A 20,122-nucleotide genomic window follows, 5' to 3' on the forward strand; every position below is an offset into this window, starting at 1 on the left:
GATTTTTCATGTATCCAGTAGAAATTATCTGAAAAATGCCAGTATTCAAATTTAAAAATGAAAGTGAACATATGCCCCAAATAAGATGATTTTTTTTATTGGGAGTAACCCATGGGAAAAATACTAGTTTTTAATAGTGGTCCTACTTGCTACTATAATGTATTAATATTTAGCTTCTAGCCATTAATATATCATGCGTTGCACGGGTATTGTTGTAAACACGTAAAAATATTAAAATATATTTTTGTTGGTTTAATAATTCTGAATTTCATAATTAATAGATATCGAGTTATACTCAGCTTAAAGCCTAAGTTGTAGCTTTTCCATATTTAATTTGTTAAGTATGAAATTTTTAATCGATAAAAACTTAAGTTTTGCATTCAGTTTAGAGTCTCGATCCCCGTCACGCTTAGAATAGATGGGTTTTGTAACATGGCTCGCGATACTAAATGCAGATCTATTCTTATGATAATACAATCCATCTAACTATATATAGCTAAATCATTTTTATTAATATGGGAGCTCCAATGTCTAATTAGTATGGCTATAAATACATAGATAGATAGATTGCTCTAGGTAAGAAATATTATGCTTGAGTATTACCTACCTATAGTTCTCACACAAATATTAATTACCTACCTCCATCACGGCATAATTTAACAAAGATATATATTGTGATCCTTAATGGTAAGTTTAAGCACCTTTTATTTCTCATGAATTAGTACAACAATGGATCGGACAGTCAGTAATATCTCAAAGTACACTAGCTAGTAGGTATGAAAATATAAATATTACAGGGAATTGACATGTTATGACTTGTTAATATATATGAGCTTTTTTGAGGTTTTGACCTCGAAAAGTATAGCAAATAAACTTACGTGTGGAAGGTGCCATACGTTATATTAATTAAGCACGCACGCACATAAATAACTGGTGAAATAGACGCGCGTGTCTAAGCATAACCCAAAGGTCCCAAACATTGCGTGCTCTGGCCACATTCGTTATCTCTGCACATGCATGCGTGCATGTAGGAGCAAATGCTACTTCCGGTTGGAATTCATGAGCACCCACAAACCACAACAATGCATATATGTTCAAAGCAATCCAAACATGATCAACAATACAATGCACACCCAATGAGAAAAAAAGAAAGCTGCAACCCATGCATGCATGCATGCATGACACCCTGCATGAAGAATACGGAGTATACATATATGCACAACTAAGCTTTTCCCAGGGGACGCAACGGGAAGAGCTCCAGGGTCACATCGTCGTCGGTCGCATCCTCCGTTGCGGCGTCTCCATCGCCGGCGCCGTCACCCCAAGCCTTGCACCGCCGCTTGCAGCTCGTCAAACCGTCGTCGTGCAATTCCTTCTTCTTCTTCTCATCCGGCATGTCCTGCGTAGATATTAACCGGCGAGATCATGTATTACTTACGTGAAAAAGGTGGCCGCAGATTCATGGATTAATTCTTGGTTAATTAGTTAATTGCTACCACCTTGGTTTGGTTCGAGGGCAACGAGGAAGAGTCGAGCGTGCTGAGGGTGAGGAGGGCGGCACGCTTCTGCTTCTGGCGCTCGCGGGCCTTGTGGTTCTGGAACCAGTAGAACACGTTCTTGCCCTCGATCCGACCGTACTTGCCGAGCTCCTCCGTGATCCTCTCGATCTGGACGGAGTTCGGCGTCCGCATCCCGCCGCGGTACAGCATCTCCAGCACCTTTATCTGCTCCGGCGACGGGTTCCACCTCGTCGTCCCCGCCGTCGGCACCTGCACCTGCGTATATACATGCATGCTGCGCAATTAATTAACGAACAATATAATTAATCAGCATGTATTGCATGCAGCCATGCACCTGAATACCTGATGATCTTTATATAGTTGAGATGAAAAAGGAAATTAGTAGGGTTTGATGTCTAACGTACAGCGTAGTTCAGCAGCTTGGAAACATTTCTGGCGCGGGGGACGAAGTCAGGCGGGGCGATCGTCTTCCTCGGCTCCGGCAACGAGATCTTCGGCGCTAGCGGGCGGAGGCATTTTAATGCGAAGGCAGGGAAGGCCGAGCCGGGGATCGACGGCGAGATGGATGGCGCCGGACACGAAGACGATGATGCTTTGTCCAGCTGGTAGGCCACATGGAGATGGTGAAGCCTCATTGTTACGTACGTTGCAGTAAGTTTAACTCAAAGTTAGCTCAAGCTTTGCGTGGGAATTGGAAGCAGATTAGATTGTTCAAGCTAGGGCTGAGAGAGGAGAACATCCTGGAGTGTTTTTATACCGGGAGAAGCCGGAGAAAATAAAGCTAGGCAGCGAGGGTTTGAGTGTGTTTGTGTGAGATATCGAGGTAACAGTCGAAAATTAAAGGCGTGCCCTTTCATGGGGCGACAGGGAATGTGTAGATTGGTGATGAAAGGCGTCAGCATTCGTAAAATCGTAATCATCAAATTCACGAAAAGCAGGCGCTGTAATAAAGGTAAAAATTCTCGCATGGAGCTAAAGCTCTCCTATTTCACCTTTCCCTGTCGAAATTCATGACGACTGACAAGAAATATATGGGAAAACTAATCTTCCTTTACAATGCCTTTAAAAGCAAGCGTGATTCGTGAACACCAATCAAATTCCACTTATGCATGGATGTAATTAGAAATGCTGTCTTAACCCAGTTTCTCCTATAGAAGATGTGATCTTGCTATGAGTTTAATTTGTTCCCACAGTTCTGTGTTTTGTGTTCTGAAATCAAACAACCATATGCATGTTTTCTAGCAAAATACGAACTTGGCCTGGATCAAGCTAGCTAGCTCGATATTCTCCCTGGTATTATGCCAACATGAATGTAGTTAAATTTGCTCCAGAATTTGTAATATGAGCTAGGCCACGTTCGGTTGTGGAGGAGGTAAGTTAACTTAGCCCAGCGCGAAAAACGGAGTAATAGATTAGTACATAATTAATTAATTATTAATTATTGAAAAAAATATGAAATAGATTAATATAATTTTTTGGAACAATTTTTTCTATAGAAAATCTTTGCAAAAAATACACCGTTTAGCAGTTTGGGAAACGTACCCGCGAAAAAGCGCATGAAAAACAAGGTGGTAAGTTAACTAAGGGGGAGCAAACAAATGCGGTCCTAGTAGCTCAATCTGATCGATCGGCTCATATCAACTGAAATATATATGAACTCTGTAAATAGTGTGTTAAATTTTAGTCTTCGTCTGACAACTAATTACCCCAGCTTATATACTGTTGCTTAGCCCTGAATGCATTTGCCATTGTGTTCTCTTCTCGCTAACTAGTAACTACTCCATCTACACCTGCATATATGATTGCGCATGATCATATAGACCTAGCTAGAAGCAAAGCAAAGCGAACACACGGAACAGTATATTCCTGTCCACAATCTCAAAGATTGGTTTGCTATATCTGCTCTCTCTATAAACCTAGCTTAGCCGCTAGAAGGCCTATTGAGGAGACCATCAAAAACCTCCATATCTGCCATCAGTGAAGCTGCAACATGCTATATATGATTGGCAAAGCATGCAAACGAAAGCGAGAACCCAGAATGATGGATGCTGAGGTTGACCTCGGAGTTAGCGCCTGCATTCCATCGTTGAACTCGCAACAGGATACTGCACATCAACAGAACTGAAGCCACACTGCAGGCACACAGCTATCGCTCGATCCAGACCTCCAGTACGTACGCACTGAAAAAATATTCCTCCTAGATAGCAGCAGTGCAGTGCTAGCTGTACTGAACATATTACATGTACACATCGCTTTCCTGAACCCCTGATAAAAGAGTCCCCCCGGCCATCAGCTAGCAAAAGCAGCAGTAGTACCTGCAGGTAAGTAAAGCCCCATCCCAGCTAATGATACAGAGAGTGACACACATCATTCCCGTGCAAAAGTTTGCTGGGTACAGTCAGGAAAACGAGGTGCATGCTTCCTTGCAAAATAACATATTTTACGAGTTGATTGCTCTTCAGCAAAATGCACTGTATCATCCATGCATCGATCGATCTCAGCTTAATTATTTAGCTATAGCTGTTAGCTTGTGTGGCATGGACGACTACTGGTCCTGTCCTTGGTCACTGGTCATCGATCAGTAGTCAGACTTAGGTAGCTTTAATTTGTATAGCATCACTCAGCTAGAGCTCTCCCATGCCATGCCATATGCATGTTACCTGCAGGGAGTGTCCACACGCCATGGTGCAAGCTAAGTGACACACCATGCAATGTCGGGGGCCGTCAAATCGGTCGGTCTTTTGCTCCTCAGCAGTAATGATACAACAAGGCTGCGGAGTTAGAGGCCCATCAGGCCAGCCAGGAAAGAAATGAGCTACTACTTTTCGGTGGAATTTCAGTGGCCAGTGAAGGGAATGAGCTGATCTAGCCAGACCACCTCTCGCAGTCGCATGTACGTACGGGACGCATGCAATCTATACGTAGTCGATCGATCGTACGTACGTACGTTTAATTTGTAGCCGTGATTAGTGAAAAAGTTTCGGCAATCCCAGTAAAGGCAGCGTGAGAGGCCAAAAGCCCGGAAAAGAGAGGGATCAAAAGGTGGGGATAGATAGCCGCGCGCTGTACATGGTTGCCGGCCGGCGATGGCGGTGGGGGAGACCTAGTACACGCCAGCGGCGACGAACGGTAGGCGGAAAGCTAGCTGCGCACACAGCAGCTCGCTGTCGCTGCCATGGCTGCCGCCGCTTGACGAGGGTCAGAGCCCAGTACAACTCTGCACACACCCGCAGGCCTCTTGTCTGAATATTCCTCGCAACGTACTTAATTTTTTTTATTTAACTTAACTAACGCTGTTAACTTTTAAATCGATCATTTCTCCTTTAACATAGTTATTAATTACTTTATTATAATTTGGTTTTATTTTAAAAAACATGTAAGCTGACTTATAATTTCACGTATTTATATAAAATTTATAAATAAAATGAAATAGTAAATATAAATTCAAATGACAACACCGATATTTTTTTTATAAAAAAATAGGTGGAAGTATACATAACTACTAGCGGCCTAGCTAGCTCCCTACCCGCATCATTGATGCAGGGCCATCTCATCTCGGAGCATGCATAACTATAAGCCAACTATAAATATATTTTAAGAAAATAAAAAGGAGGAAAGAGAAGAGCAACGAGTTATAGATTTACAAGCCAACTATAAATATATTTTAAGAAAATAAAAAGAGGAAAGAGAAGAGCAACTAGATATAGATTTACAGTCAGCTGCAAAACAGACTCCAAGACACATGTGTGTATAATATATGAGACCAGATATAAATTATGTAGTATATATTTATAGATAACTATTATATAAACTACTTATTAAATTATAGATGAACTAGAGCCAACGGTCAGCTATGCTATTGAACTTGCTCTTACGGTGGTTTCGGTCGATCTACACCGCCGTCGGGACTTGCTTTTATAGGGGGCTTGATGGAGTAGATCACGCCACGCGATGCTGTGAAATCGGGGCATCCCTCACGCGGTGTGAATGCGTGTTTGCCCGCTCTCTCTCCCTCTCGCGGTAATCATCACCGATTCACCATGCCTGCGCGCCTGAGTAGTACTGCCGCGCGCTGTCAACTCGCTCCCAATAACTTAATCCACGCGCGCTGATCGATCTACTGAGGATCGGTTAATTGTTGGGGTCGATCGATCGGTCGATCAGCCGAGCCGACGACCATGCATGGATCGACAGGTTCCATCGAGGTCGATCGACAAATCCTAAATATTTCACGCTGTTATTTTTTTATATATGTTTGACTATTCGACTTATTTAGAAAATTTATATAATTATTAATTATTTTTTATATTATTTTGTTTATCATTAAATATATTTTTATGCATATATATATATATATTTAAAAAATAAATAATCAAATGTGTATAAAAAATTAATAACATCAAAAACGCTTAGTCACGAAGGACCAGTAATCAAGGAGTGATCGTTCGTCAAATCCACTCTGGGCTCGGGCCCGGGCCCGGGCCCCATGCCATGTCTCGCATGCAGGCACACCGCAGTTTTACCATGTGAACAAGCTTTGCTGGTTATTTCTTGGGTCATTCTGCGCCGTTCATTTTAGACCTAACGGGTGGCGTTGATATTTGTTCATGCCATCTAATCTGCTGGGCCGGCCTGCGTGATAATCTGCCCTTCGGTTGGGCCTTGCCTTTCTTCGAATACCAATGTAGTCCGGGCCGAGCTATACCAGCTTGCCTCTAAATTGGATGGGCCAGTTCGGTAGCTTTCAGGGGACAAGTTGGGCCTCTACCTATCGCGTTCGGGTTTTGAATTTAGGCCCACAAAGGAGAGATTGAACGTTTGTCCTTTCGCTCTCACTGATGATGTATGTTAGTGCGTAGCCACGACAAAACGTAAGGACATTATTAATATAGGAGTGAAAGAAACCCAATACGGATTAAATTTCGTACATCGACACCAAATTTATTAGGAGTTATTTCAGTCAAATTTATGTATCCTCAATAGAGTGGATGCATCAACTACCTAGCTCATGGTTTAAATGGCAAAATTAGGGCAACATGATCACGACCATCAACTTACTTAGTACTTCGTACATATATAGAACCGGATAACACGACTTTAATTCAACGCCTCATGAATCCACGGATTTTGAAATTTCGAGAATCGAGATATATATGTACAGTTAAAGCATTCGATGTCAGTAGAGATGCGTCCAAAATGCCAAACTCAATCGAAATATATACGCCGATTTCAGTTTCTCAAGCTAGCTTCTTCAAAATCCACATTCAGGAGGGTATAGCTAAGAGCCGCAGCTGACAAATCACAAATGCAGCGGGAACAAAACAAAACTTCAAAAGGTTTTCATATGTGCAAAATCAAAAGAAAACATCAAGCTAACCAACCTATGAATCTATGATGACCACTGAGTGGCACTGACTCACTGACAATTATTCCGAGGACGCATTCGATCACTTGACAATGCAGAGAGCCATGATCAGTAGGAGATGCCGACGAGGGCAACCATGGTGTGGGCGACGAGCTCCTCCCGCGATCTCCGCGCGGCGGGCGAGGACGACGACCGCCCGTAGCCGAGCATCGGCGCCGCCAGCTGCACCCCGCGCCGCCCGCTGAGGAACATCGGCAGCTCGCCGGCCAAGAACGCCGCCGCGTCCCGGAGCGCGACGCAGACGCGCGGCAGGTGGCGCGCCAGCGGCAGCACGAGGTTGAACGGCCACACGAGGAACGAGTACTGGAAGAACACCTGCACGAACCCGCCGCCCGCCGCGGTGGCCGCCGCCGGTACCCCGGCAAGAAGCAGCATGTGTACCGCCATCTCTCCGAAGCCCCAACCTTTCCACCGGCCGCCCCCCGCCGTTACATGTGCCAGCCGCGGCGTGGCCTACCGGCCGGCTGCCTCCGCCATGATGATGCTGATCACCGTGGTCGGCGTGCTGGTGCTTGCTACAGAAAGGGCCATGGCTTGGAGTGGATCTGTGGATGGATACCTTGCTTGCTGATGCAGAGATGCTTTTATAATCGGATCCGATCGGACAACGGATCGGGTCGATACCTTGACAGGTTTGGTAACTGTTAACCCGGCAAAGGTTTTTGCAATTTTAGTTCAGATTTTCTTAATTTTCGGTGCCCCTCCCCCCGGCACAAAACTATTTCGCCTGAAGTTTTAGTTTTTTTGTGAATTTAGCAAAAGGATAATTCAAGTTCAGTTAAAATATGTCCGAAATTTATTTATTTTTAATCGAAACATTTCGAAATTGTTACCTAAATAGTAAACCCTTAACCCGACCCTCTACGCAAATTTTGGACAGCCGGCCGGCAGGAGACCTCTCGTTGTTGCTTGCATTTGTCCCAAGTTTGGCGTATCCGCGTAATGGAATTAGTGGGAGACACTGTGCCGGGAGATAGGAGGTCCTTGTGATGGTCCAACGAGGCAATGAGCCAATGGGGTCGATCTGGAATTCACCTTTCTGAAAGAGAGTAAAGACACTGCCTGATTGCTTGCCTTTGTTCTAGTCTGAGCTGATCTGTAGCAACCAGCTCCACATCCACATGCATTCACTACTTTAGCAGTGGTACTATATACTGCTGCATAGCAGTAATAACCCCGTTCCAAAATATAACCTTTTTTACAGCTAAACACAATAATTACGAAAGTAGGTGAAAATGATTAGAGAAAACTTGCTATCGGTTAAGAAGAGAATGTAAATAAGAAAATTAAATGAAGAATAGTTATGATTGATTCAAATAATAAGGTCGTAGAGAAATATCTTTACTTTAAAACAAATGAGTTATAGAAAAAATAGATTAATTTTGGAACGGACAGAGTACCATATTCTCGATATTTCTTTATGCATGGAAGAGTGTAATTACATGCTCTGGGTCACTTACGATGGCTCATCAGTGATCACGCATGCAAAACTTTAGATATGGGCACTGACCATTCTACCATCTTAAATATCATAGGCATAAGAAACTATGAATTTAAAGTTTTTTTATGGTGTTTGTGATGTACATAGAGGTATGGAGACTTTGGTGCAATATAAACGTTGATCTGTGAGAAATAAGTTATGGAAATAATTTTTAATTGATGACAGTGGTATAATTATATATATATTTTAGTGGCAAATGTGTTTAGTATCGATACTTTTCATGTTTAAAAAATATCAAGAAGTATTGTGCTTTCATCGGTAAGAGGCATGAGGGTGGATGCATCGGAGGATCAAGAGGATACTGCTCATCGCCGGAGGAAGGGGGTTAGGGGGCGGCACGAGGGTAGGGACTCCGCCACACTGTGAGTGGCTTTGCTACTCTTGGTCGAGCTTGAGACATAAGGGTCTTACATCAACCCTACATCCAATCTATATCTTCAAGTCATCGTGCAAATATGCAAAACATCGTATAAATCATGTCACACTTTGAAAAGAAAATATAAAGTACAGAAAATCATGCAAATTTGTTCAGTAACGTGCAAATTAAATCAATTCTAACCGATACTTTTTGTTATTTATACATTTCTGACATGGTATCTCTTTTGACTTTTTTGTCCTTATATATAAGAGCATTTTTCCTATCCCTGAGGAGGTATCATGAGGTACCACTCCTTAAGTATGGAAAAAATACTCCATATATAATTATCCTTTTACCCATATTATTTAAGTATTTCTAATGTAGTATCTTTTATTTAGTATATTTCATCTTGGAGAGTTCTCGTGAATTTGTTTTGAACACTTGCCGACAGAATAGGAAAAATATTAAAGCGTATCTCGGGAGCAGAATGATTAGTCCTACTTCGCAATGGTAATGTTGATTTGGCATGCTGGCATGTGCCGGGAGCCAAGTACGGACAACCTGACACCTGATGCACAACAGCTCACTCCTGATCGTTGGCAAACAAATCACAAATGCATCACTGCATCTGCATTAGAGCTCAGCAGCTGTCTACCACGCGGCAGGATCTGAAACTGAAAGAGATTGAATTGGAGTAAGTCGTTTCATTCCGTAGATATATCAACGTCGTTTTCAAGAGTGGATAAGGCCTATATGTTTAAATATTCGTCTCTCCTGTATTTCAAGTAGTAGCATGATATTACAGTAAAATTTAAGGACAAATTTGGATACCAAGAAGAGGTCAAGCTGGAAATGCAAGAAAAATATTGGATTGTTCAGAGATCTCTGTCAAACAAGGTAACCCCACATAGATATAGTTGGGCCAAAAATCAAAAAACCACTTGCTGTACTCGATATGCACGAATTTCGCTATCCATTTTGTTATTATACACATCCACATGGTCGTTTCCCCACAATATTTTTGGTCGATTCAATGTACATGTGCTGTGGCTTTTCTTCGTTCGAGGGGCCGCTTTTGATTTTATTTTGGCCTTCCGGCATGTCCCCGGCCGAATTTGGGATCCATTTGATCTGTAGATCATCGATTGTGTCATGATCCGAATCCAATGGGACGAATTGAAACCTGCAAGTTTTTCCATCGTGACGTGCAAGCATACTTGTTTTCTCAATCATTCCTGCACAGATCAGCTACGTTCGTTTTACGTTACGATCAACGGAGCACAAGTGCAGAACTACATATGTACAGCATGTTAGAAGGCTTTCTTATCGTTCTTTTACCGTCTTTAAGAAGATAACATGAGGTTTTTTTTATATAAATTTTGGTACCTTGGATATTGGGGGTACTAAATTTTATACTAAAGTTTTGATATCTATAGGTACCTACTCAAGTACTGTAAAATTACTCTTACTTGATGCATAAAAAATTATAGTGTAAACTTGTAATATCTTAAGTACATTTGTATCTCAAGGTATTAATCTTTTACGCTGAAAAATATGGTATCTTAATCTACTTTTCAATAATGATAAAATCACTCGTGAACAGACATGTTAGCTTGGAGAACAGTGACCCGTGTAACGTGTTGTCGACGACGACGACAATGTACTGGAATACACTACTGGAGTGTACAAATGCGTTGAAAATGTAAGTGAAAAGGAAGCGAGCTGCTACGTGTACCGTTGTTGTGTGTGTGTGGTGGCATCGTCTTCACTCTTCAGGCTTCACTGATCCTGAATTCCTGATGCTGCAAGCAACAACAAATGAAGAGGAATGATGGATGATTGGATGGACTGATTGGGAGCAGAATTGTTGCCACCATGCAACACAGCTGTGCAGGACAATAGGCTACACAGTGTACTCTCCATAGTGCTGGGTGCCACGATATATATCGTTACCGATCGAGCGATTTCTTCTGCAATCCTGATTGGTGATCTAATTTTCGCGGTCCTGGTGTCAATAGCATTATGGGATACTGGGCCGGCTTGCTGTCCGGGACCATATAAATCGACCTGCCTAGTACAAATACAATTCCTTTCTCTGAGAAATATATGTCCTTGAAACAGCACAGCAAAGCATCACTGATAGTAGCTGCGCTTGTGTAAGTCGTATCATTTTCCTTAAAAGAAATTTTACCATACTTAATAAAATAATTAGATATACTAAATTATTTTTAATGTAAGATTTTAGTATCCTGTATACCTATTACTTAGAGGTACACGTTCTTTTAGTAAAAAAAATCTTTTCTTCTCAATAATGGTAAAAAATCTTTTCTTAAATGTATGTTGTGTTAATTTTACTGCTCTACCAATTTATAGTTTTTTTTAATGAAATGAGCTTTTTTAACATCATTCAAAAAGTATCTTAAGATACCTTACTTTTTAGTGTAAAAAGTATGGTATCTTGAGATACTAAAAATTTATACTAAATTTCTTGGTACCTTGAGGTACTCTTTAAAGATGATAAAAAAACCCTTATGAAATGCTAAAGGTATGGTCTGATCATGACAGATCTAGGAAAAAAATAATAGTTGAAGTTGAATATGTTCTTTTAACTTTTCAATGGAACTTCAGTTTCACTTTTTATGAACCTATGTCAGAAAAGTTTAGTAGAGGCTCAGAAGCTTCGTGGACATATAACTGACAGTGAGGGCTAAAAATGAATTGGTTCTGTTGGCAAGCGTATACAGATCGGCCACTTGATGAATTGGTTCCGTTGGCAAGCGTATACAGGTGAGTTGTGTTGCACCAACTACATCGTATTTTCCTATTTCGTTAGACTTGGTTAGTCAAGAGGTTGGCGTTATGCAGGTCTGCAGGGTGGAAACTGGAAAGATATTTAGGATACGGGCATCAGCATCAAAATTCGCACTGTTGAGATGAGATTTTCCTGACCGATTTCATTTAGTACACAATAGTAGTATCACCGTTACAGTAATACAGCCACCCTTGAGAAGTTGAGACCTCGCAATGGTGGCGCGCCACTCGGAGCACTGAGAGCAGAGCAAGAAACCCAAAAAGAAAAAAAAAACGAAACCAACGTTGCATCGAGAGTTTCAGTAGGAGATGCTGAGCAGCGCCTGGCGGAGTAACTCGTCCGCGTCCCTTCCGCCGCCGCGGCGGCGGATGCGGCGGCGGCTCCAGACGGTGCCCCGCGCGTAGGCGCGGCGCAGCCAGGCGGTGTGGAAGACGAGCCCGCCGTAGAGCGCGGCGCAGGCGGCGGGCAGGTGCCGCGCCGGCGGCAGCCACAGGTTGAGCGGCCACAGCAGCGGCGCCGAGAGGTGGAACAGGTGCACGAACCCCCTCGCCGCCACGATCGCCACCAGGTGGAACCCCATATCTCGCACTCGCGGCGACCAAATTTGCTGGCCCGCTTGTGCTCTTGCTTGCTGCTGCCGGTCGTCGCTGTGTGCTGCTTTGCTTGGCTCGCGCTCGCAGTCCTCGTCCAACCCTACAAGTAACTGTGCGAGCGCGCGATGTGTCGCGCGTGTGCGTGTCTGTGGCCGCGCGCGCGGTGGGCGGTGGCCGAGGAGGGCGGGGGGGAGGTGCAGCCTTCCCCAGTTGAGGGCGGCACATTGATGACACTGATTTTTATGAGATTTGGACATTTGGTCAAGTCCTCCGACATGGCAACAACGTACTATAATGGCTAAAACGACTGCATCTACAGATGCGATAAGAGCAAGGCTAATAGCCCAATAATACACTGCTACCTCTATTTCCCTCTATTTCATATCTTAAAAATTTCTAGTTTTATCTAAATTGATCAATTAATAAATGATTTATTAGCAATAAAATAAAATTAAGCAAGACTAGAAAGTCTTACACTGTGAAACCGATGGAGTACATAGTAGTCAACGAGTTGACTATAAGATCTTTTGCATTATTCTCTTAATCCACCTATATATGGTAGTTAACTCTTTAAGATTAATACATGACTCACTTATCTCTTACAGAGTTTCTTTGTGTCTAATTTGGTTAAGCTTATGGCTTCTCTTTCTCATCCGCCTTAACATTTAGTCGGCTTACGGTTGCTGTTATACTTGCTTTAAAGGTGAACTAATGGCTCGTTTACTTTTCTACCATTTTAAATTGTTCCAAGTGGCAGCACTAACAAAATTTGGTAGAATAAACTATGGGCTCGTTCTTTTCAGCTTATGGAATTGGTTTATACTTTACTTTCCTTCAAACTGCTAAATGATGCGTTTCGTATAAAATTTTTTATATAAAGATGTTGATTTAAAAAATCAATTAATTTTATTATTAAAGTTTAATAACTGATATTCATTTAATCATGTATTACTCACGTTTCTCATTTATATGTGGATAATTAGTCCGATGGAATAGGTGGAAAGAACATGGCCTAAATATATACTCCATCCGACCTACAATACAAGCATTCCTAATATTTAACCATAATATAAGTAATTTTGTACTGATTTTTGTAATTCAATTATTCCAATTGTTCTAAACCAATCATATGCTTAAAAAATCTAGTCGATTTAAAAATTTTACCATTAGAGTGGCTAGAAGAGAATCTTTTAGCATTCAATTCAAAATTTAAAAATTGACTATAAAGTGACCAAAAGAGAATCTTTTATAATTGGCTCTCACATTCTTTCTCCTTCATGCAAGCAGAGTTGAGATCACTGCCACGTTCATATATTGTTAATGCTCAGCAGCCCAGGACAGGCCAGTCCAACCGTGCCATATTTTATGGGCTTTACCTGGGTATACGTGGGCACTAGTGGCCCAGTAACTTGTGTCCTTACCATCATCAGCCGCAGACAAGGTGTCCATGTGCAGAGTGACCAGTGAACAGTAGCAGCTACTTCGTGGTGTGTAGATCGAGAAAAATTTTAGAAGAAATGTCACATCAAATATTTGACCGGATGTCGGAAGGGGTTTTCGGATACGAAGGAAAAAACGAATTTCACGATTAGCCTAGAAACCGCGAGACAAATCTGTTGAACCTAATTAATCCGTCATTAGCACATGTTGGTTACTGTAACACTTATGGCTAATCATGAACTAATTAGGCTCAAAAGATTCGTCTTAAGATTTCTTCCATAAGTATGCAATTAGTTTTTTGGTACATCTATGTTTAATGTTTTATTTAGGTATCTAAACATTCGATGTGATGTTTTTGTAAAAAAAATTTAGAAACTAAACAAGGCCGGCCTAAATAAAAGTGTAACTAAACAACCACTGAATGCTTAGTTGATTCCGCATGTAGCACAGCAGCAGCAATATCAAGTCGCGGACCATGCAGTAGAAAATACTGAAGGAACATCCATATGCTCCCGAGAGCACACCTCCCCAAGAATTTTGCAGCTAAAGTATCAGAAAACTGAAGTCCTTCAACACAAACAGCAGGACAGCAGTATAATAATTCTTGTCAATGAATGGCCATAATTTTCTATTAATTAAATATTACATGTTTATTTTATTAAAGTATACTTTATAACTCATTAATACATGTTATCCTACTAATTTCAAACTAGTATTGATAGTTAAAATTTTAAATGATTAACCACACCCTTGTCAAAAAACAAGAATTATGAAAAGAGACTATTATCTTTTCTGAGATGAAGGCGATATGATTACAGGCATGGTAAACAAACATGTGAAGTGCAAGGGATAGCACGGTTCCAGGTATCCATGGATACTGCGTCCGATATGGTACGAAACGTGGGTTTAACTTCCGTGGTTACGTCCATATGAGAACTTTGCAAGTGATAACCAGGTTTTATATTTACCTGCGAGTAACTCATGCCTAACCTAATATACATTTGGTTTTTGTCCACGTCTCGTACCCCTTAGCTCATTTGATGTCCAGACCTTTCGTGAAATTATGCTAGTTTAGTAATAATTTATTACTCTTTTAACCGTTGGTGATAGTTTTATAACTTAACTAGCAAAATGCCCGTGCTTCGCAACGGGTTAAGGGAAAAGAGTAAGATAAATTTTACTGTTTTCGTGCACTCAACCATGCATTGTTTTTTTAATAAATACAATTGGAACCTTTTATATATGCTACAACAGTTCATCAAACTTGTCCCTTTGCAATAGTAAAGTAACCATGAATTTCTGCTCCAACGATATTATCCATGGAGGTGCGGAGATAAAGTCAGATATGGTCTCATAATCAATATATCAAAATATTTTTTATTACCCTTTACTTTTTATCCACCTTATGCAACAAAATTTGTACTAAAGAATATTGTACATGCCGTGAGGCAATTTATTTCAAAATCTCAGATTATTCCCTACCATGACCAATATATAGTATAGCTTAGCTTTTCTTGAGATTGATCGATGTATATCTGCATGTCATTGAGCATCTACCATGTTTATCTCTCAAACACTGGCATACTGATATGCCAACTCCTAAAATCAGTTTCATCTCAATCAAAAATAAATAGCTTAGGTCTTCTATTCAAAATTAACAATATATAAATCTAATCAAGAATGAAAATAACCATAACTATGTGTAAATAACAATTTTATAAACTTTCGAATGTTGCTAAAACAGAAATATTGAGCTATCAATTTATGAGTTTATGATGCCCTCTCAAAAAAGCCCCATGAGTAAAAATAATCCTTACACCGCAATAAAACGTAGTGAGATTCGCTCTTTAAACCAAATATGGTGGATTAGTGGTATATATGCCATTGCGTTGATTATGCTCTGCATGCATCATGAAATCAATAGGTCATTGTATTATAGCGGTGAGTATCCCTGATGTCACGCTGATGACCCGGTTCAGTTCGGGCTACGCGCATTTTTTCCATCTTTTGCGACGCGCGTGGCACAAGTGGGCCGACGGCCTGATGGCGACGGCGGGTGGCGCAAGCGTGAGGCCTGGCACAGAAGCGACGCGTGTGGCGCGAATGGGCCGTGAGCGCACGCTCAAAAGCAGGCTGACGGCCTGGCGCAGAAGCGGCCCACGGGGGTGACGGACGAAAAATCCTAGCAAAATCAATACTGCTTTTTATAATAGTATAGATTAGTTATGCTACTCTTTACTAAATTACATATCTATTGAGATATTATTTATTTAAGACCTGTTGGGTATTCGGGCATGATCTGTATGAAATTCTATCCATCAATCCTATCAGACATGCATCAGGCAGGCGAAGTTGGGCAACGGATCGCATATGGATTTGCGCAATCCGGGCCGGATCCAACCCATTGCCAACCTTAGATGTGTAGAGAGGCAATGTCAAAATAGAAGCACTCAAGTCTCATACTGGGGATTCCAGTATAATTAGGAGTATCTTATGCTTAACACTAATACTTTACTACTTTGGTCCTTCACTAAGTTGAGACTAGTAGTAAATCTCCATTCAACATACTTGTTACAATTCTTAGCACTGCCAACAGACAATAACACGGTGAAACTACGGACAAAATCACGAAAAAATTTTACAGCACTCGTAGCTGGAAGCGAACCAGTCAGAGAGATCATGACCTCGCAGCCATTCACTACATTAGGAACTGTTCTACTGGCTCTCTTTTCGGGGCAGAGCAATGCATGCAAAATCGAATGGGTCTCACTTCAGAATTCACACAATCCTGTTGACATATAAACCCATCCATGACTAGGAATTGCTAGTAAGATCACTGTCATTGTCAGCCGCAGTATCTGCTTCCTTCACTTCCTGAATCATCTTGAGGACTTGCCAGGCAGTTGGCCGACTTTCAGGCGAGGACCTAACACAAGCAGATGATATGTCAACAATCATAGCAAGTCGTTCGAGATCCACCCCTTCATCGTCCCTCGCAGACTTGACATAGGTCTGAAGATTAGTTGCAACCAATACTGTGTGCTCAAGTGGTGGCTTCCCACTGACAAGTTCAAGGAGGAGGATGCCGAAAGCGTATATGTCAGATTTTGGAGTTAGCCTTCGGTTGGACTTCATATTTTCTGGTGCTCTATAAGCAGCATCGTCTTTGACTTCTGATGATTCCAAAAGGAATGACAAGCAATTGTCCGTGAGACAAGCCTCAAAGTCAGAACCAAGCAGGACATTGGAAGATTTGATGTTTCCATGAACAAGTCGAGATGCTTGGTGAATGTAGGCAAGGCCCTGCCCGACATCTTCAGCTATCTTCAGGCAGGAAGTCCAATGAAGTGGTTTCGCTAGTGATGATCTTGAACCTGCAGTTCGCTAGTTGACATGAGTGATGAACTAATGCACAAAACAAAACATCAAACTACCTATCTCTACAACCTATGGTTTGAAGTCCTATAATATACAGAGGAATATATGTCAATACCACCATACCCGTGAGCTGTTGGAAAAATTAAAACTCGTAACCAGATTAGCCAGCATTTTAAGTGATACAATCTGCTACTTTCTTGGAGGTAAGACCTCGTAATACAGAAGAAATAATTTCTTTAATGTGCCACAAAAATTAACATTGTTAGTAAGATAAGTGGAGTAATTTGTAAAATGATACTACCTCCGTTTCATAATGTGATGTGTTTGACTTTTTTTTGTTGTAACGTTTGACCATTCGTCTTATTCAAAAATTTAGTACAAATATAAAAAATGACAAGTCGTGCTTGAAGTTCTTTTGATAATAAAGTAAGTCACAAGCAAAATAAATGACATTTCCATAATTTTTTTAATACGACAAATGGTCAAACATCTTACATTATGAAACGGAGGGAGTATCACATATTTATGCTATACAAATTATAACATGCCAATTATATTCAGTAAATCCTGGGCTCCCAGCAACAAACACAATTAAGCTCCAAACTTTCATCAATATTTCTATGACAGGTCAAAACATAACAGCATCCACACCAACCAGAATTCATCTTTTGAGTGAGCCTAAATTCTATACCAAAATGGCTACAAGTTCAAATTGTAAGTACCTAACATCTGCTATGGGTTCAAGTCATATTGTGCCTTAGATGAACTAAGGTCACAGGGAAAGATACAGTTTCACCTTTGCTATTTTGATCAAATGTTTGATTTTTTTTTCTTCTGTCAAACATGTACGCAATGCACGAGGGCTAGGGGGAGGGCGTGTATGAGCTTTTTGACTTGCGTGTGTACGACTTCATATTATCATCTAACCATAGTGGCCGGATTTGATTGATGGAATTAAAATTTTCAAATATTTGATCACTAGGCGGACCCATTCAGTTTTCCTTTTGGGAACTCCATCTGACCTCTTCATGAATTTAATTTCATATTTAGTGTGGAACAGTGACAGCATATACTACCACAGGTCCACTCTAGAGTCTAGACACGTAACGAGAGGTTCACAATGACGTTCAATCCTACCAACCTGGTAGCGTGCAGATCAATGGGCACTTATGTATGGCTGTTCACTATATTTACTCAGTTTATAAAGAAAAGAGTCCAATGTATCACCCCAAAAAAGCATAAAGCACCACATGCATAGGTCCACCACATGTAAACTCTCATTCTGTTGCCAGATTTATATTCACGTGGCTGAGTTTTCTAAATTTTAATTCGCTCCCATGTTAGTTGGGATGAAGAATGTCTGGTTCGAAAGGTAATGCTTGGGGACAAGAATGTCTGGTTTTGTATAATCCATTGGAGTTGCAGGGAAGTATCAAGTATGTAATGGCAATTAGCTAAATTGTTAATAGCACGAATGATAATCAACCTACTTATCAGAATTCCAGGTAGAGAACAACAATGGCTGCAAGGTACGCACCATGGATGAGAGAGTAGAGGCTGCCATTGGGCTGGTAGTCATAGACGAGCAGCCGCTCCTCCTTTGCCTGGAAGAACGCCCGGAGCGGGACGAGGTTGGGATGCCGCAGCCGGCCAACCACATCCATGTTCTGCTCGAACGCGTCCGCCTCCAGCGCCGCCGGGCCAATCTTGGCTGCGTCCAGCCTCTTCACGATGACGACGAGACGGCCGTCGAGCACCGCCTTGTACGTCGTCCCCACGCTCCCGCGGCCGAGCACCTCCGCCGACGCGCGCATCAGCTGCTCGAGGCTGTAGCTCGCGCCCTCGCCCGCGCAGAACGTTAGGCAGCCGCTCCGCTCCAGCCGGCGCGCCTTCTCCTCCGGCATCATCATCGCCGCCGTCTCCTCGTTATCCGGCACGCACTCCACATAGCCAATGTCGGTGTTGTCCCTGCTCACCTCCGACATGGCTGCGCTCTTCTTGGGGCTCGGGTACGCCGCCGAGCTCGGCCGCCTACGCTTCTTGCCCCTTTTCATTGCAATCATGGCGCAAAGCAGAAGCACGGCCACGAACGCTCCGGCGGTAGCGGAAACGGCGATGGCCGTCCTCCTCCTCACCTTTCGGGAAGGCGTGGATGAATCCGGTAAGCTGATGCTATCGCGTTGCGGGCCGTCGCCAGTGGCCGCGGCGCTCTGCACTGGGGGAGCGGCGGAGCCGTTGTTGCCAGGTCCGTGGAAGAAGAGGAGGTGGGATCCCCGGCACTCGCGGCGGATAACCTCGCCGCAAAGCTCAGGATTGCCCGCGAACGCGGCGGCGCCCATCTGCGCCATGACGGGGGTGACCGGCACAGGCCCGGAGAAGTTGTTGTACGATACGTTCAACAGCTTGAGTGATGACTGGTTCCACGCCGGGACGGAGCCATTGAAGTGGTTGGCGTCGAGCCGTAGGAACGTCAGATGTGGGAACGCGACCTCAATGCCGGCCGGGAGCTCGCCGGAGAGCCTGTTCCCGGCAAGGTCGATGGAGCGGAGCCGTCGGAGCGAGGCGACCGACGCGGGGAACGGCCCGGAGAAGCGGTTGCCGGCGAGGAAGAGCGCCTTGAGGTTCTCGAGCGGGGAGAGGTCGGGGATGGGGCCGTGGAGCGCGTTGGACTTGAGGCTGAGCACCCGGAGCTCGACGAGGCGGGAGAGCGTGCCCGGTGCGAACGTCCCGTTCAGCCCGGACGACTCGAGCACGAGGCGGATGATCTGGCCGGCGGCGCTGCAGGAGACGCTCGGGTGGGAGCATGGCGACGCCGCCAGAGGGAACCGGAGGTGCGCCGATGGGTCCGCCTTGGCGAGGAACGCGGAGAGCAGCGCCCCCGGCGCCGCCGTCGATGCCAGAGTCGAGGGCGGCGGCACGGCTCCGGCTCCGCGCACCGCCGGCGCGCGAGGGAACGTGGGCTGCGAGTGCGACGCGCCGCCCACCGCCCCCGCCGCGGGTGCACCACCAGGCAGCGTAGGCTGCGAGTGCCACGCGGCGTCGCCGGCGGCGGCGAGCAGCAGCAGGAGGAGGAGGAGGAGGAGGGGGAGCCGCAT

General features: G+C 43.3%; 4 protein-coding genes across 4 annotated transcripts; all 4 read right to left on the bottom strand.

Moving 5' to 3' along the window:
• Window positions 1-1,222: 1,222 nt before the first annotated feature.
• On the bottom strand, window positions 1,223-2,244 carry LOC102710583 (WUSCHEL-related homeobox 4-like). The gene is made up of 3 exons (XM_006652857.1): window positions 1,925-2,244; window positions 1,500-1,775; window positions 1,223-1,399 (listed from the first exon to the last, which is right to left on the bottom strand). The coding sequence occupies exons 1-3, from the start codon at window positions 2,153-2,155 to the stop codon at window positions 1,223-1,225; spliced, it is 684 nt and encodes a 227-aa protein (XP_006652920.1). The 5' UTR covers window positions 2,156-2,244.
• A 4,329-nt stretch (window positions 2,245-6,573) lies between these two features.
• LOC102710868 lies at window positions 6,574-7,489 on the bottom strand. The gene has a single exon (XM_015836418.2). It carries the CDS (start codon window positions 7,330-7,332, stop codon window positions 6,994-6,996), a length of 339 nt encoding a protein of 112 aa, XP_015691904.2. The 5' UTR covers window positions 7,333-7,489; the 3' UTR covers window positions 6,574-6,993.
• Window positions 7,490-11,712: 4,223 nt separating this feature from the next.
• On the bottom strand, window positions 11,713-12,495 carry LOC121054270. The gene has a single exon (XM_040523586.1). The coding sequence runs from the start codon at window positions 12,464-12,466 to the stop codon at window positions 11,915-11,917; it is 552 nt and encodes a 183-aa protein (XP_040379520.1). The 5' UTR covers window positions 12,467-12,495; the 3' UTR covers window positions 11,713-11,914.
• A 3,549-nt stretch (window positions 12,496-16,044) lies between these two features.
• LOC102711149 (probable inactive receptor kinase At5g67200) lies at window positions 16,045-20,122 on the bottom strand. The gene is made up of 2 exons (XM_006652859.3): window positions 18,565-20,122; window positions 16,045-17,023 (listed from the first exon to the last, which is right to left on the bottom strand). The coding sequence occupies exons 1-2, from the start codon at window positions 20,120-20,122 to the stop codon at window positions 16,464-16,466; spliced, it is 2,118 nt and encodes a 705-aa protein (XP_006652922.3). The 3' UTR covers window positions 16,045-16,463.

This window comes from Oryza brachyantha, chromosome 4, assembly GCF_000231095.2.
Source record: "Oryza brachyantha chromosome 4, ObraRS2, whole genome shotgun sequence".
Lineage (NCBI taxonomy): Eukaryota > Viridiplantae > Streptophyta > Magnoliopsida > Poales > Poaceae > Oryza > Oryza brachyantha.

Bases quoted from the DNA above. Each gene is read 5' to 3' on its own strand.
- LOC102710583 (XM_006652857.1), bottom strand. From the start codon at position 2,155: ATGAGGCTTCACCATCTCCATGTGGCCTACCAGCTGGACAAAGCATCA. The intron at 1,776-1,924 runs GTACGTTAGACA...GTATATACGCAG, and splicing joins CCAAGCTGCTGAACTACGCT to GTGCAGGTGCCGACGGCGGG. The intron at 1,400-1,499 runs GTGGTAGCAATT...ATATCTACGCAG, and splicing joins TGCCCTCGAACCAAACCAAG to GACATGCCGGATGAGAAGAA.
- LOC121054270 (XM_040523586.1), bottom strand. From the start codon at position 12,466: ATGTCCAAATCTCATAAAAATCAGTGTCATCAATGTGCCGCCCTCAAC.
- LOC102711149 (XM_006652859.3), bottom strand. From the start codon at position 20,122: ATGCGGCTCCCCCTCCTCCTCCTCCTCCTCCTGCTGCTGCTCGCCGCC. The intron at 17,024-18,564 runs GTGCGTACCTTG...AGCGAACTGCAG, and splicing joins CCTCTACTCTCTCATCCATG to GTTCAAGATCATCACTAGCG.
- LOC102710868 (XM_015836418.2), bottom strand. From the start codon at position 7,332: ATGGCGGTACACATGCTGCTTCTTGCCGGGGTACCGGCGGCGGCCACC.